At 33.3% G+C, this 17597-nt stretch overlaps 1 protein-coding gene across 1 annotated transcript; it reads right to left on the reverse strand.

Moving 5' to 3' along the window:
* Positions 1-3489: 3489 nt before the first annotated feature.
* LOC148606683 (PR domain zinc finger protein 14-like) lies at positions 3490-15863 on the reverse strand. Its single transcript, XM_088544836.1, has 10 exons — positions 15617-15863; positions 14957-15067; positions 13448-13608; positions 11451-11599; positions 10833-10957; positions 8577-8706; positions 8128-8254; positions 7114-7224; positions 6698-6848; positions 3490-5034 (listed from the first exon to the last, which is right to left on the reverse strand). The coding sequence occupies exons 1-10, from the start codon at positions 15861-15863 to the stop codon at positions 4973-4975; spliced, it is 1374 nt and encodes a 457-aa protein (XP_088400962.1). The 3' UTR covers positions 3490-4972.
* Positions 15864-17597: the final 1734 nt, after the last annotated feature.

A 17597-nucleotide genomic window follows, 5' to 3' on the forward strand; every position in this document is an offset into this window, starting at 1 on the left:
CTTTTACGTGGGACACTGTCAATGAGGGAAATTCTTCTAAATGAAACTGTTTCGAGGATTAACAGGTATGATGACACTATGTATATATACACGCGACGTTATGACTGGTTGGTTCATTAAATCAGATTTAATGGAATACTTTTGTGAACCAGGGGCGAATTTGGGTTTTTAAATTCGAAGGCGTAAATAGAATGGAAACCCGAACCACGGGTGTGAAAAATCAATATTTCACTCAAGAAAAATAAATGTTCCTAATTTTAGGGTGGGGGCGTATGCCCGGTACTCCGTCCTTGGATCTGCGTCTGAGAAATAGTCTCTTTTACAATAAATTAAACCATATCTAGTTTATGAAATAATGATGGTGGTAATGATCATTATTACTTCCCTTACGGTTCTTACAATGTCGACCCCATATGTATTCAGTTAGTACGTGTATATGAACTGTTCTTCTCGACCGATTATTTTTGTGAAAATTTCAATAAAACTACTGCGTAACTTACAATTTTAAACGAACAAAATAATCAAACAAAAATATTAGTCACCGAGAAGAATCATCCATGTCCCATGTGCCTGTATAGTGTTAGTCGCGTATTTCGACTAATGCCTGTCTAGACTGACTGTCAAATTACACTATTGTTGGAGTTTCGTTAGGTCGGGAGCTTACTTGTTACTGTGGCTTTTGTTTGTTTGTTTGTTTTTGTTTTGTTTTGTTTTGTTTTGTTTTTATTGCGTGTTAGTATTCGAAGGCGTTTGTGTTTTATTTTGTTTACTTTCTTTAGCTTCATTTTAGTTCAATGACGTTTGCGCAAAATTTTAAACTCAAGTATCGTTTTCTTTCATGGCAATCAAAGTCGGAAATTCGATCACACCACTCCGTTTAAAAAGCAATAATGGTGTCAAACAAGGGAACCCAGACTGTTAACTACTACACCACCATTGATCCTACTAAATGGATCTTATTTATTTGAAATCCTCTTCATATCTTTTTTATTTCTTGGTAGATGGATAATATTTGTACTCGCATATCGCAATTAAAAATTTGCGGAGTGCATCTTTCTTTTACTTCTACCGTGGAAGAGGATCAAAACATCTTCCTTTATCCATGCTATTAATTCCTATATGGTTGCATGATCTATTCCATAAACGTAAAGAAAAAAGTCAAATGATAAAGACAATAATAAAGAAGAAAATGTCTAAAGTAATAACAGAATCTTTTATTTCTCCTTTGGGACAAAAATTTCAGACATTTAGAATGACTTTGTCACCTTAAAGAAGATTATTTGCTCTCGTTGACACCTAACTAAGGAGCCTAAACTGGCTCAGATTTTTCAAGTCAACACCAAATACTCCCCGACCGATTATTAACGGTTCAACGAAACGCAAAACGCATAAATGACTCTGCCTTTTGTGACAATATGACGACACTATTGACGATTTAGTGCGCGAAGTTCTGTTATAAATGGTCTGTTTGAAATAAGTTGTCTAATTTAGAAATCTGAGCTAACACATAAATGTCGAATCCTGTATTAACTCTTCTTCATTTCTTTTAAGTATCTAATATGAAAGACTGTTTAGCCTGTAATGAGTTTCTAGCACAACGAATGTGAAAAAGCCATAAATCTTAGCTGTTTAAGGGAACAAATATGATTATCTTTAAACTAACGTTTAACATTTGAAAAGATGGTTATAAGTGTAAATGATTGGGTATGGAGAAAATAAACTGTTTCCTCTATAATTTAAACGTTTAAAATTTAATTGCGTTTCCAGATATGAATTCCGTGAACGAGTAGTTGTAGATTTCCAATTTTTTCTTCAGCTGTTTTTTTAAACAATTTTTCTTTGCAGTTTCTGGTTACGCATTTACATTTCATACCCAGAACTCATAATTTTAAATTGAAATTTAGTCACCGTTCTACCTCATCTATCTAAAACTTTTATATGGTATTTCAATTTTTTTCCAGGAACTCTACTTAATATTTATTGTCATATCAGCTGGTCGTGTAGTAGCCCTAGTACAAACTATTGCTACAAACGAATAGAAACAGATCGACGAAGAGTGAATTGCGCAATTTGTTCTCAGAGATATTCCAACGTTCTGTTTGAACACTCATTTATCCTACAAACTCAACAAAACTGTTGTCGATAAAAAAATTCAAACTTTTTACTTGTAAGGAATGACTGTTATATTTTTCGGTCTTTGAAGAAATAACCACAGTCACGTGGTGAACCAATTGAGGTTATTTCAAATAGGCCGAAAAAAATATAAAAGTCATTCATTATAATTTAATTTTAGTATAAAAATCAACGAGTAAACCGTTGGAAAAAGTTGCTGACTTCCCAGTCATATACAAAATTTGGTCTATGAGATGGAGGACAAAATTTTGTATCCAAATTCAGAAAGCATGTAACTTCTGAAATTAAATTATTTAAAAACATCAGAGTATTGAGAGGAAATATTAGTACTTCACAAAATAAGTCTTTTCTTCGCCTAACATTAGATGTATCCTCTTGTAACCTGTTTTATTTTTGTCAAGACTTTGTTTCATTAGTGAAAAACGATAAAATTTTAGCTTGTTATGTGGAGTATCGGTGGGGTATGTTGTGTCAGGCATTTTCCCGCGTCATTACTTTCTTAGTTCAGAAGAACGTCAGTATACTCAAACCAACGTGACCATCGTCCGGTCTTAATGCATTCCTGGAAGACCTTATTCCGTAGTGCCCGCACTGCATAAGAAAAAATGTACTACCATCTGTCCTTTCATAGTTTGTAAATAGTTTGAGATGCTGAGTGTTGTATGGCAATATATCGACCGGTTGGTCGCCCTACCCATAATATGTATAGATATGGATCGAAGTGTAGATGAGGTCCATTGAATTATTTTGGGCTCCATATACAGCAATTTTGCCCGAAGTAGCATGATCTATTTACGATGGTATGCAAATTAAAGATGTCATTTCCCCTTTGTCATGGGAATTCACAGTGAAACTTTGAAAAATACTTGTTTAAGTAGCACTCCAGCTAAGAATCATGCAAAATGTCATTCATGGGTAAAAAGCCTACATATTTGTATTTTTGATATTTTGTTTGAATTGCCATAGTACACAGAAATTAACATTCAGTTTTTCATATAACCCATGTTCTTAGGAGATAAAAATTATTTAGAATGCACTATAGATTTCAAAATTAAGGGAGATAACTCTGTAAATGACTCTCAAATACAATAGAATCTATTGGATTTTCAATGTTGATTATCTCCCAAGAGCAGGCAGATTTGAATGAATAATTACACATTTCATAGTATAGACCCATAAAACAACTTAACTACAAAAAAATAAAAACATGTAGCCTTTTTTGGGGGGTGTATCACATTTTTCAGATTTTGCATGATTCTTACAAAGACAGCTACTTAAAGTAATAGGAACGTAAGAAGTGGTTAGTGACACCAAATAACATGTGCGTCTTCGAAACGTTTTTTTCTGATTGGTATATTGAGTATGTTTATATAGATGTAGCGTTTCGCCTTGACGAACGTTTCTCAAGTGGTCAATATGAAAAAAAAATAGACGAATATTTCAATACATTTAAGAGCAAGCTTCGCTCGCTTAATAATTGCATGTAGATGTTGATACAACCCATGTTAGATTTTCAGTGTTTATCAGAAATGTTCAATATATAATAACAGCTATTTTTAAGCAATACCAGCTATAATATGAACATAGATATTGCAATCGTATAAACCAACCAAATCTACATTAAAATTACCTGTCGTTGGCTTAACAATATGCTTTAGGAATTTCTAGTGTCTGTTAATTCGTTTACTGAAAAATTTTCGATATATTTCGCTAACGCAACTCAAACACCGGTTTTTTAAAAAGAAAGTTATATGTAGTTGAAGTTTACTTATGCCTACATCGTTCGAATGATTATACCGCCAACAAAATTCAATGGATCCTAAATTATTCGTAATATGCACAACTACATATCAGGTCTCAACTCCCTACAAAGTTTCAAGAAATTGGGTGTTATAGTTACCAAGAAAATTACAAAAATGCGACAGACAGGGTAAAAAAATTGTCTCCTACCGAAATTCGGAAGGGGGCATATTATCATCAAAACTGTAAACATTTATTTACACGTGCACAGACAAAATATTTTCTCATGATGATGTTCACACGATATTCCGAGAATCACGTGATTTTAATCTGAATTAAGTATACATATTTTCTGACAGTGTTCATATGAAATTCGTACGTTAAATTTTCTCATTCGAACCAAGTAAAGTGAATTTCATATGAAAATCATATTAATTCTATATTTTATTCATATAAATTTTACGTGAAGTTCACGCATGTGGCCTGTGTATAGAACCACTATCAGAACAATCAAGCGTTAGATATTTTTGTCGTAAGCTGATGAGCATGCTCAATGTACACTTCCGCGAGGTAGGGCTTGGGTAGAACATAAGAATTTTTCACGCGGAAGTGTATATTGAGCATGCTCTACGCATTGCATGCTCTACGCGTGCTCACCGACTACCCCAACAATTATATGTCAATTACAGTGTCTTCCTTAATTTTGAATAATATACCAAAAATACATTCTATATAATTTAAATCTCATAGAAACAAGGGTTTTTATGAAAATCCACATGATATTTTCTGTTCACTTAATCATTTTATACAAAATATCAAAAATAAAAAAATATGTAGTATTTCCAACCATGTATCACATTTTGCATGATTCTTGTCTGAGGTGCTACTTACATTTCGTCAAAACATGATGCTTAAACAGAAACTGTGCAAATCTCCCATTTTGAGAAAATTTTGCAGTTGAGAGGGATATCTGCCGCTTCAGAATTTTTGAGGGTTAAGACCTCTAAGCAACGAAGAACAAAACATTGGCATAACTAAATATTGATAACCGAACATATAAAATAAGGTCCAACAACAATATTCAGGGTACAATAGTTAGTTAAACTAGACCAATCAAGCTTTGTTGGTGTTCTTGTGTTTTCCAACCATTTAATGGAGTCTCTGAAATAGAAGAAAAAAATAAAAATACTTTATTTAAAGTTAAGTTAAAATCTTTTAAATCAATATTAAGATAATCAATGTTTATAATCTGCCTATCTATCATTTTGTATTTTACAAATTCTTTTTAGATATCAGTTCTTGGTTGAAAAATACTCAGTTTCTTCTAAACAATGAGTAATGATTTAACTCGTTTGAAATGTTTGTACCATGTCAGGGCCATAGCGTTACCAGCTGCTCCAGTGGTGTAATATCTATTTTGCCCGATTTATTTTGGACTTGACTTGATTATTAACCCGATTAGTGTTCAGTAATTTTGTTGTTACCCTTTTTAAACCGTACACATAGTGGTAATTGTTCAGATATTATTCTTAAAAATACAGTGAAACATTCTGAACCGAACACCGTTTGAGAGTTTGTTCGGTTTAGACAGGTATTCGGTTTCCCTAAGTTAAAATACATTTAAATGTAATGATATATACGAAGGGACTTTAAATAATGTCTGTTTTACACACGTGTTCGGTTTATTCAGGGTTTTCGTAGGCCTCACTGTATATGTTTCAAAAATAATATATCTGTACAAATTTTTTTATTTTTTTAAAAATTGTTGTCACTATTACAAATGTGGTGACGTTTTACGTGTATTTTTGAAGTTTCATTTCCAAACATTCAATTCCAATTATATTTATCGTGTAAATTCGATAACAAACGAAAAAGCCACTTTTTTAAGCATAAACAACAGCTTTGTTTTCTTGCAATTTATAAAGATATTTTCAAATTTGTGAGAGGAAGCTACATTTAAGCTTAGAGTATTTATTATTAGCTCAATAGAAGGGGTACAAGAATCTTCAAGTTATTTACATGCCCCAAGTGATCCATTCAATCCCTCGTAAATCATTTTTTCAGTCAAGTACGGAGAGCAAACCATTTTAATAAGTTTTTCAAAAGGGACGTAACCCACGAATACACGATAGCCTGGTTGGTAAAGCTCGGTTGGCAGTCTCAGTAGGAAAAAAGAAAAGTAAAATTAAAATACATTTTTTTTCTTTGAAACTTTAACTATTTTCACTTCGGAAAGTAGCTAAATGGTATGAAGTAAGTTACTCAAAAGTTTGCTAGTACTTACTACGGCTCCAATCATTTGAATTTGATTTTAATGTAATTTAAACTTCTGTCCGTTGCTCCAATTTGATAGTTAACCGGTCTGTCGGGTTGGGGAGTTAATTCCCTGATTGCTCAAAATGTCAAGACAACGAAGTCAAACAATCGGAATCACTCGGCCATTTCCATTGCACTTAGAAATAACCTCGGATGAAGAAAGGAAAAATTCTTCTTTACAAATGTGCCGATATTGTAGTCATATGCGACTCAAAGTAGGTCTATCCGCAAGGTGGCGCTAAAAAATGGTTAGAAATCACTACAAAGTAAGAACAATAACTCCGTCAATAATTTTGGCGCGAAGCGAGGACCTAGGAAAACAGTAATGATAAAAATTTCAACCAGTAAAACTAGCATATCAAAATTGGATCGGTCAAATTCTGGACAGATTCTTTTGTGCAGCAAGAAGGGCTGAGGAGTTACAATTGCAATGTCAAAGTCGGAAATATGAAGTCTTATTGGTATTTCCAACCACATTTCTGTTTTACTAAAAGTGTTACTATCTTACCATGTGTTTTACTATGAAGTTTTTGTTCAGTCTCATTATTAAATTCAAGCCCACATATTCCACATTTACTGTTTTTATCTCGTGTGTGTGTGCGCCTCACATGACTGTCATGTGCTGCATGGGATGCAAATGCTTTGCCACAAAACTTGCACTGTAATTTTAGAAACAAATATATTTGCATATAAAAATATATTGGTAACGCATAGTATAATATAAGCTGTAATCTAGGGGTACTTACAAACTCTTACATATGAACTAAAATTTATTTAAGGAATAATTATAAAATTATACTTCTTGTGAACATAGAAATGAAAAACACGTGTTTTGCTGTCGATTTTTGGTGGCTTTTGAATTTCTTTCTACACTTTGTTTTTCTGTTGTTTTCCTTTTGAAAAAATGGGCTTTACAATTCTTACCTTAAACGGCCTTTCCCCGGAATGCTGACGGATATGAGTACGCAGTATACTAGAAGCAGTAAACGATTTGCTGCAATATACGCACTTGTACGGACGCTCTCCACTATGTACCTACAAATGACATTGTACTTTAAGAAGCCGTCTTTATAAAGAGTAATCAAAGGAACCAAGGTTATAGCGGTAATCAAAAGAATGCAATCCAGGGACAAAGACCAGACATGGAAAACAGACATTCACAACAAAGAACATAACGTAACTAAAATCATACATACAAAGTAAAAAAAGCAAATGAGCAACTCGGACTCCACTAAAAACTGGGACCATGAACCAGGTGCACCGGTAGGGTAAGAGTCCTCTGCTTTACTAGAAACATTCGCCGAGTTGCTCATAAAAAATCAAGTCCGGGGTAGACAAACGAGGAAAGGAAAAGTAATACCCGTTGAATAAATCAGTTTTCATGGTGTAGATGGATACACCATAACGACCCACGAATTCATGATGAAAAATATATAAAATCAAACAGGAGACGATTCATGCATTTCAGAAACATTTTATTCGAATTCAGAAACATTTAAGACCACTGACCTGTTTTAATTTGTCATTTGGTTGTTGCGCTTTTGCGCCAGACAAAAGTTCAAAATATTCTGTATGAAATTGGCACTTGGCAAAAGTTACCGTTCCTGTGTCATTTGGTTGATTTACATGACAATTGAATGTATTGTTTTCTTCATAATACAGATCTTATGCAGAAATGACTATTATTATAGTTTCGTAAAAGTCCCAACAAGCTTCTTTTTCATGTGGATTTTTCTGCACCGTAAAAAAATCACCTTTGTCATTGCCAGTATCTGAATTTTATATGGATAAGTATTTAATTATTTTCTAACTTTGAGATCGTTTCCCCATCAAGTCACGGTGAAATGTTTATGAAAAATAAAATAAGTTCCCTACCCACCTCTCCTATTTTTTTCTTCTTGGTAGCCGAATTTTTGTATGTCCAACTTTAATGCTTACCCTCATATGCTTATTTAGACTAGAACTTTGACTAAAGCTTTTACCACACACTGTACATTTGTGTGGCCGGTGTTTTTCGTGGACATGTAAAATATGAATTCGTAGTCTGTCTCTCTTTTCAAACGATCTGAAGAAAAAAATAATTGTTACAGAAATGACGTGCATCCTTTTATTATTGAAAGCCTCATTCTTTAGTGTTATTTTTAAAGTCAACATTTATTTAAGCCATAGGAACGATTTACGGAGTAAAAAAAATCAAATGTAATAAGCATGTAAAAATTCAGTCTTCTACACAGATGCATTAGATGTTTACTTTTACATGTAATAAAATTTCACAATTTACAATTCTACTAAGATCTGTTGGGAATATTTTGATTTTTTAAAATTAACGCACTCCCCTGGTAGATACTACCCCTTCTTCCAAAACAATTAATTATTCTGGTACATACCTTGAACAGAGAGTACATGGGTATTTTCTGTCTCCCTGATCGACACATTTGGTATATTTCAGATGTTTATCTCTATAATACTGATATGCAAACACCTTCCCACATCTCTCACAATTATACCCTTCTTTACCTACAAGAAAAAATAAGAGTAATCAAGGGAACCAAGGTTATAGCGGTAATTAAAGAAAAACCAAGGGAACCAATGTTATTGCGGTAATCAAGGGAATCAAGGTATAGCGGTAATCTAAAGAATGTAATCCTGGGACAAAGACCAGACTTTGAAGAGTAACCAAGGGAACCAAGGTTATAGCGGTAATCAAGGGAACCAAGGTATAGCGGTAATCAAAAGAATGTAATCCAGGGACAAAGACCAGACATGGAAAACAGACATACACAACAAAGAACACAAAGTAACTAAAATCATACGCAGAAAGAAACAAAAGCATTTCTAGAAACACCAAAGGAAATAAGGAAATGAAACGATGATAGAGAAAAAAAAAACAAGCGCTTCAAAAGTGAATCTTGAATAGACTGTTAGTTTCGTTCCTATTTAATTTTATCCGGAATTTATATTGTTGAAATCATTCAATTTCGAAGAATGAAACGTATTTAGTTTGTTACTTAATTCCGGGTACAAAAATAGGATGCATAGTTATCAGAATTTTCTATTAAGCAAATTTAGTACAATGTAGCATCATATTTTTTATCATCTTATTTACACATGCAAGAATTGCAACCATAACTATAAACAACCAATTCCTACATTTAATGGAAGCTTGGAGCCCATTCTCACCAATTCATTTGGTAACGCGAGGACAAGCCGAAACAATCTGCACTAAAAACATGTTTTATTCCACTAGTTAACAGGACTAATAGACTAAATTTCTCACTAGTCCCAAAACTGATTTACTAGTAAGAAAAATAGACATTTCGAAATTTTATTTACGCAATAGACAAGACTGCAGATGCCTGTCTACAATAGTAAATTGCCTATTTAATACTATCTGCCCTCCATAAATACGATGGGCGGCAATAAAAAATACTGCCAATAGTCCGAATTGAAATCTACTTGTCTGGGAAAACAGACAAGTGGCTTGAGTCACTAAATGCCAGAATGTGTACATTCTTTTTAATTGACCTGATTTAGAGATTTTCCTGGGATATTTGACCTTTATTTGAATGTTTCAGCTACTTAAATTCTAGCTTTGTGTATTATACATTGCATGATATTAGCATATAACAAAATTTTTTACCATCTCATTATTTCTTTGTACACTAGTTAGATCTGTAATCCGGATTTTAGCCTTTACTTCCGACACTGCACAGAAACCACATGGGAGCAATAAAAGCAAATGGATGCTCAATCGCCTTAAGATACCAATAACTTTACTGGCATTTTATTACAAATCGTAACAATTCACGATTTTTCCATTTATTTAGATCAGTAGTAAGCAATTTTCATCAAATTAGGAGCAATTAGGGACAAACAAAAGATAAGATTTGAATAGATTAACTTTAGGGATTGAAGAGAAAGAGAGAGGGCTTAAAGGGTCATAAGACCAGATTACATTGTGGCCACATAAGGTATTGCAAATCGGAGGAGCTACTTCGCCATTTTATTTGAATTGGATTTAACTAGAATCCTTTAAAAGAAACAGACTTGACCTGTAATAGTTGATGATTAGACCTGTGATGAAACCCTTTATCTATTCTTAATGGGAAATCATCGGGAGCATGTGATATAATTAAATACTCAAAACTTTCAGTAAATTCACACATAATAATGATCAAATGATCCATTGTCTAAACTTAAACATGAATAAATTGGAGGCCTGCAGAAAATATAGCCGCTGGCATTGTCTTGAATCTTTTTTATCTTCATTTCTACGCGTTTGCAATCCATTTAAACCAAAACGTACGGTTCTTCCAATGAAATCCTTGTGTGAAGACTGTTTGATTGACAAGTACATATTAGTTCACTATGTATATATGTGTGTGGTTAATTGAGAACATGAATTTTCAATGTTTAATACTGTTAAACCTGTCTAAACCTGATCTCTGAAACCGGAAATCTGGGTAAACAGACATCTTCTGAAGTCTCTTCTTATCATATTAAATATGTTTGGAACCTGTGCTAACCGAACATCCGTCTGTACGAACGAATCCATCAGTGCAAAATGGGTTCAGTTTAAAAAGGAATTACTCTAACTGACCAAATATAAATATGGCCGATTTTATAAGGTGTTGTGTACTTACTTTCTTGTTCTCCCGTTTTATTGATTTTTTCATCTTTCCCGCCATATAAGGTAAGGGGTATTCCCATGAATTGCGAATAAGAATCACCATACCAAACCAATAGTTCTGTTCCGACAGTAATATCTCTGGAAAAAAATTAAATGATGTGAGAAGCGAAAAACAGGAGGGTCAACAAAGAGAGGAGAACACACTGACACAAGGGCAAGCCCAAAAATAATTATACACAGCCAGAAACGAGTACTATGAACCCCACCAAAATACCGGGGTGAATTCTGGTGTCCTGGAAGGTTGAGCAGTTCTTTGCTTCTCAGGCAAGACATGCGCTGTGCTGCAGTGAAATGATGAAAAGACTTTCTTTGTCCGCTTTGTATAGAATGTCTATACAGTGTAAATATGATTTTCCCTGAAAATATGAAATGGTTTTTCTAACCGGGTGAAAAGAGGTGGTCTCAATAAAATTTATACTTTTAATTCTGTGAAATGATTTTCCAAGAATAACTCATGTCATAATTAGTAATATGTTTGCAGTTCATGACGTTGTAGATTTACGTCTCGTTTCTGTATTTCTCTAAAATTACAATAAAATGGGTAAAAATAATTTCTTCAAAAAGTACTTACTTTGAACTTTCGTAATAAATGCTATCCCCATCTTGTAACACGACAATGTTCTGCTCGCCGATGTGACGTGCGCAGTTAACGTAGGACATCCAACTTCCGGTACTTCCACGCCCGTCAACAAAATGACTGAGTTGTCCATTTTGGAAAATCTGTTATAAAATATAGATATTTTTTTTATTAAACTATTACTGTATATCAAAACGCAAAAAAAAAATAAACAAACAAAGATGAGACAATCTAACGAAAGCCCACTTTTTTCTTAAGGTCACCCTTACGTGTTATAAATAACATTTATAGTGTAGAGTGTTAACTTTAGTCAGAAATCAATTTTTTAAGTGTACCGCAATTTGGAGACAATGCTTAAATTATACAAAAAGGATAATTTGATATTCTAAAATCTGGTAATTCATTTAGCATATCAAATAATAAATTCGAACATCAGTTTTTTTTCAAATAGATATTCCAGTCACGATTTCTTTCTTTCTACCGAAACAACATTATGCAGAGAGAAAGATAAAATTAAAGTAAATATATTTTTGCAGTGTACTCATGCCAAGACAAACCGCTTCAAAATCCAACTTAAGACCCTGCTGAGATAATAGATACATTAATGACCACATCTGTACTATCACGTTACCAAAGATAATTAGTACCAGTAGGGGCAGACCAAATTTTGGAGGATATTTCTTGGCATGGAGAAATGTTCGAGAGACTGAATACTTGTAATAATAATAAGACTAAAACGACAAAAAATAATATGTTTTCCCATTTCGTTTTGGGAACATAATAATAACATAAAAACTGCAAACAACATTTGCAATTTGTTATTGGTGATAAATAGAAAAATAGATAAATAAAACCTTGACTTGCGTACCTCGGAATACCCTTCTATATATAGTATGAATGCCCGTAAAGTACGATGGATCAGTATGTCAATAAATAAGGGTGATGGTCACTTGAGACGATTTTGCTATGCATACCTAGGGCCCAAGAGGTCTGCCCAGCGCTTGTTCTATTTCCTACTTGTAGGTTTTCTTTAAGAAATAAAATCAAGTCTTTACGATCTTTTCCCATTTTTTACGATTTTTAAGGGTATTTTTATGAATAATTTTCATCGTCCGACGACGGCCATGTTAAACCGTGGCTTTTGTGTAAATTTAAATAAGGTCGTTGGAAAGGTCTTGTAATTGGCTATTTTTATGTGCAGTGAAACCTATCTAAACCGAACCCTGAATAATCCGAAAACCTGTTTTAACCAAATACTTTTTGAAGTCCCTTTGTGTCAACTTTAATGTATTTTAACCTGAGTAAACTGAATTCCTTTCTAAATTGAACAACCATAAAGTCCGAAAGAGATTCAGTTTAGACAGGTTTCGTTGTATATGTATATTTGAATATTCACAACTGTAATATAGCCAGATAACATTTCTTAATTATCATTATTTTTCATTATTTGATTTAATCATAGCGGTTGTAAATATAGAACAATCTGAGACCGTCGTTTAAAATTACCCCCCCCCCCCACGAAAAAAAGAAAAAAAAGTAAATATAAAATGAAGAAAACGTTTCTTATGTGCGAATATCTAAAGTCTATACCATACCAAGACACACCGCTTCACAATCCAACTTTAGACCCTGCTGAGATAATAGATACATTAATGACCACATCTGTACTATAACGTTACCAAAGATAATTAGCGCCTGTAGGGGGCAGACCCAAAAATTTGGGGGTATTTCTTGGCATGAATGTAAAATCCGGCAATTAAATTACTGATTCAACAAAAAATGTCAAGCCCCATTACAAAACCAAGGGGTAGATCCAGGAGTTCACATTAGGGGGCGTAAATTCAATTACAGACCAAGCGAAGCGAGTGAAGTTTTTGGTGAAGAGTTAGGACAATCACAATGAATTACAAAACAAAATCAAATTTTAAGGGGAAGTGTGACGGGGCCGACCCTATGTATCTGCATCCGGAATCTGATGGCTGTCCACTTACCTCCCACATATAACTGTTGTCATCAAACGACTTAATTTCACTGGTGTTAACAACCTTTCCCTTAAAAGGTCCATACTTTGTTCCCTTCTTTATAACGGTTTGTCGACAGAAAACCCCATAGTGTACGATGCCAGCGAACGTGTTGGGGCAAATGCACAAGCCTGAAAGAAATTGAGTATTCATTTTAATCAGACCGTGCAGAACAAATACATACAATACGTACAAACGACATGCTAATAAGATTATATTTAAATATTGGTGATACAACGACTCTTGTGAGGCTTGAACCTTTCGCTTTACACATATAGCTTGTGTTAGTGCTTGTTTGTAAATCATGAACTCATTGTGTGCTATTATTTGAATTATGTAGCCCGTTGTATTCAAATGCTTTATATCATACTGGTAGGCTGGGGGTTCGTTGGGTTGTTACGCCCCCTCTTTTTGGAAGCAAAAAAGGCGTTAAAATTGTTTAAAACGAGCTTTAAATTGGTTAAGCACTATTACAGTCTAAATATTTTCGCTTATATAACCCCTCCGAACTCCCTTAAAAAGTTCCAACTACAGGCATGTACATTCTAAGTATTCGGTTACTAATAGACACACATCTCTTTCATTCTCTACCTCTTTCCCTCTCTCAAACGTATATCAGCTTTAATAATGAAAACCAAAATAATAAACGAATAAATAAATTTCATTCTTAAACGAACCTGGCTTTTACTCTAGATATTTCTTATTTTCAAAATATAGAAATATAGGAATCATTTATTGTCAGTTTTTACTTGTTACTGGTTAAGCCGGTAGAACACTTCCGACACACCCATAAAATGTACCAACAACTATCCAAACTAATTTGTTAAAACAGAGCAGTTTATGTTTTTTTACAGACAGAATTTTTCTAATATTACTTAGGGGAACGTCATCAATACTTTAAAAACACAACTAGACGCGAATCCAAGTTTCACGAATTTCAAAACACTTGTTTCTAATACAGTTTAATGACTGTTTTTCAGGAACTAATGAACCTATGACGATATAAAGATGGTTTTGAAACTTAATTGGTATTTAAAATTCCATCATTAGTTTCGTATTAAGATTGTAAACTTTCCGGATTAAAATTCGAAAGCTCTCTTAAGGACGCCGTTTGTTTTCTTGATTTCTTTGTAACAAATCTTTGTATCAGATTCATTAGGTGGAATCTGATTTCATTGACTAAGCCGTACGCCTTATATAACACAATGCTTGGGTTTACAATATGACTTGTTTCTGCTTAGTTTAAAGAGGAAATTATCTTTTCCATCTTTGAAAAAATTGCGCTGGGATCAAGTCCGATCTTTAAAAAAGTATTATGGACCCCTTATCTTAACTGCGGGGTAGTCGGTAAGCATGCGTAATTAATTATATATTTAGGAGAGGCGGAGCTTGAGGTGGAATAAAACCAAAAACAAATGGATAGCTATTTGATCTCTGCTTTTTAAAAATCAATTGGGTTTAATTGTAAAACAAACTCACCTTCCGGAAGATCATGTGGAGGTGGTTCAGATCTGGACATTTTCCATGAAGACAATGGAATCGACCTCGATGGGCAAGTTGAAGATGACTGTGATAAAAGTCTGTCGATTCCTAAATGGAATATTAAGGAAAACCGTGGTTAGAAAGATAGTCAATTTGAGAAAAGCAAAACATTTCAGATTTTGACTTTTCTTGCAAAACTTGAGAGTTAAAAACCAGATTGTGTACATCCCGGAAAACGACAATATTGACACTTTTGAAGGGCTCAGAATCGGAAGACCTTTTTATGCATATATTAGTGCTTTAGTTTATTGCTTTCGACCCCCCTGTTTATACGGTAACACAAATGAAATATACACATAAATAATATAAATATATGAAATCATGAGTGGTGTTGTCCAATTTCAAATTGTTTTTTTTTACGACTGTATAACTGTCAAAACATTTCTCTTGATATTTGTTTATGAAAACTTCACACTTTTTACAGAGTTATAAAAATCTACTGGTAAACGAGCTTATTGTTGATTCTTTTTCTGAACTCTGAACATCTGGTATTGTAGGCAACTAATGATAGCAATATCATTATGTAATTATTTGGTATGAGCAGGAAATATTTTATACCTTAGGAATCTGCCTGAAAGTAAAGGAAGTATAGAAAACTATTTATACCATGACTTATTTCTCCAATTTTCAATCCACTCAGAGCATGCGCTGGATTTCCGTTTGGTGAATACCCAAACAAAACGAAATCGAGGTCTTCCTGTGTGAAAAAGTACGACGCAGGCCTTTGTATCTGTTGTCCATTGTACATTTTGTTTGAAATTTCAGATAAATTTCTGTACTGTTGCATTATGGGATAGTAGTGGTTGAAATACTCGTTTGCCACCATCGAAGGCTGTAGAAACATACTGAAAGTGAAAAGTCTTTTATTCATTGTGCCTATTACTCATATGAATTACATGCTATAACTATTAATAAGAGAAAGGCATTAGCCTTCAGTGTGAGCGAAGCATTAAGTAGGTTCCCTTCTGAAAAAGAAGTCGATTTTATGTCATCTACCACATTTGCTAAGTTGGATTTAGGATCATGTTATCTGTGGGAGTCGAGCGAATTGTAATTTTATCGGCAAAACAGTTTTGGATTTGGACAAGAATGCCTGGTTTTAGCACAACCGGAAATATGTTTTTTTAAACGTCCGGGGAGTTCCGATCAAATAACATGTACGTCTTTGAAACGTTTTGTATAGGCGTTGTTTTAATTAAAAAAAAATAATAAGTTCAGGTATGCTATACTCCTTTGTTATACCTATATGCTGTAGTAAGAATAGGAAAAAAAGATAGAAAAAAATCGGTATGCTGCAAGAACTTCAAAATATATTTAATTAAATATTCTCAATTAATCATACATCAGTACGAAGATTGTGTTCCACATCGTTTTATTTCATTTCATAATTAATTTATTTATATTTTTATTTTATCAATTATTTTTTTATTTATTTTCAACTATACTTTTACATCTATTTCAGGTTTGTGATGCATGCAAAATTTAAACACATAGGAAATATCATTGATGAAAAATACTAGTTGATCGTCAAAGAATGCAGCCTAAGTTTTGAGTACATCAAAGTGGCCATTTTTATTATATCAACGCCGGAAGCTAACTCCACTAATCTATATGCGCTTATTATACAAGAATTGAATTAGCGACCACAGAAACGAACAAAATAACGTTGTTTTTTATAATCAGTTCTTCACAATAGACCCTTTTGTGGTAAGTTGATGAACATGCTCAGTATGCACTTCCGCGAGGCAGGGCTTGGGTGGAACAAAAGAATATTCCTCATCGACTAGTCTACAGTTAGCACAAAAGTGTCTATAGGTCTGGAATCCATTATATGTATAAATATGAAATTTTATTTACTAGTATTTTTTTCTAATTATTCAAAAACGGGTTGTGGCCAGTATACACTTTGTATAAACCGCTTTGATAAAGAAAAAAGTGATTTTAAGAATATGCAACATTTGCCTTAAGTTGGTTAACGTCGACGATGGACCTCTTTTGTTAGTTAACTATTGAGTTACTTCAACTCATTGGCCATTTATAGATTGTCTTCTATCATTTTAAGTTTTCCTATTCATCAAGTGTGTGGAATTTGTAGGGACACAAACCAGAATAATTTAGGGAACTATATGTAAAGTAAAAAGACAGGATTGAAATATTCAAGAAATAAACAGTCAGATTGAAATTTTCAAGACTTAAAGAGGCAGGATTAAAATTTTCATAAAATAAAAGGGCAAGATCTATTAGTGTCTTCTTGTTTTAATATATATATATAAACAAAGAAAAAAGACATGAGCTCTATTTCTTCAAAATAAAAAGGCAGGATGGAAATTTTTGTCTTGGTCCCATAAAACAAAATAGTTGCTCCTTAATTTATATTTGTAATATGCAATAAAATATAAAAAGTGAATAGTTTCAAATGATCGATTTTAAAATCTTTCTTGAATGCAGGTTAACAACACTCTTTAAAGTTGTATCTTCGAAATGTAAATTGATCCTTTGACATACATCTCCGAGGCATTATTCAGTTATGTGTTAAAATTTTGATACAAACAGTTTTAAGATAAAAAAATCTATTCAT

This window comes from Perna viridis, chromosome 9, assembly GCF_037379345.1.
Source record: "Perna viridis isolate PV_CMFRI_1.1 ecotype Kerala chromosome 9, ASM3737934v1, whole genome shotgun sequence".
Lineage (NCBI taxonomy): Eukaryota > Metazoa > Mollusca > Bivalvia > Mytilida > Mytilidae > Perna > Perna viridis.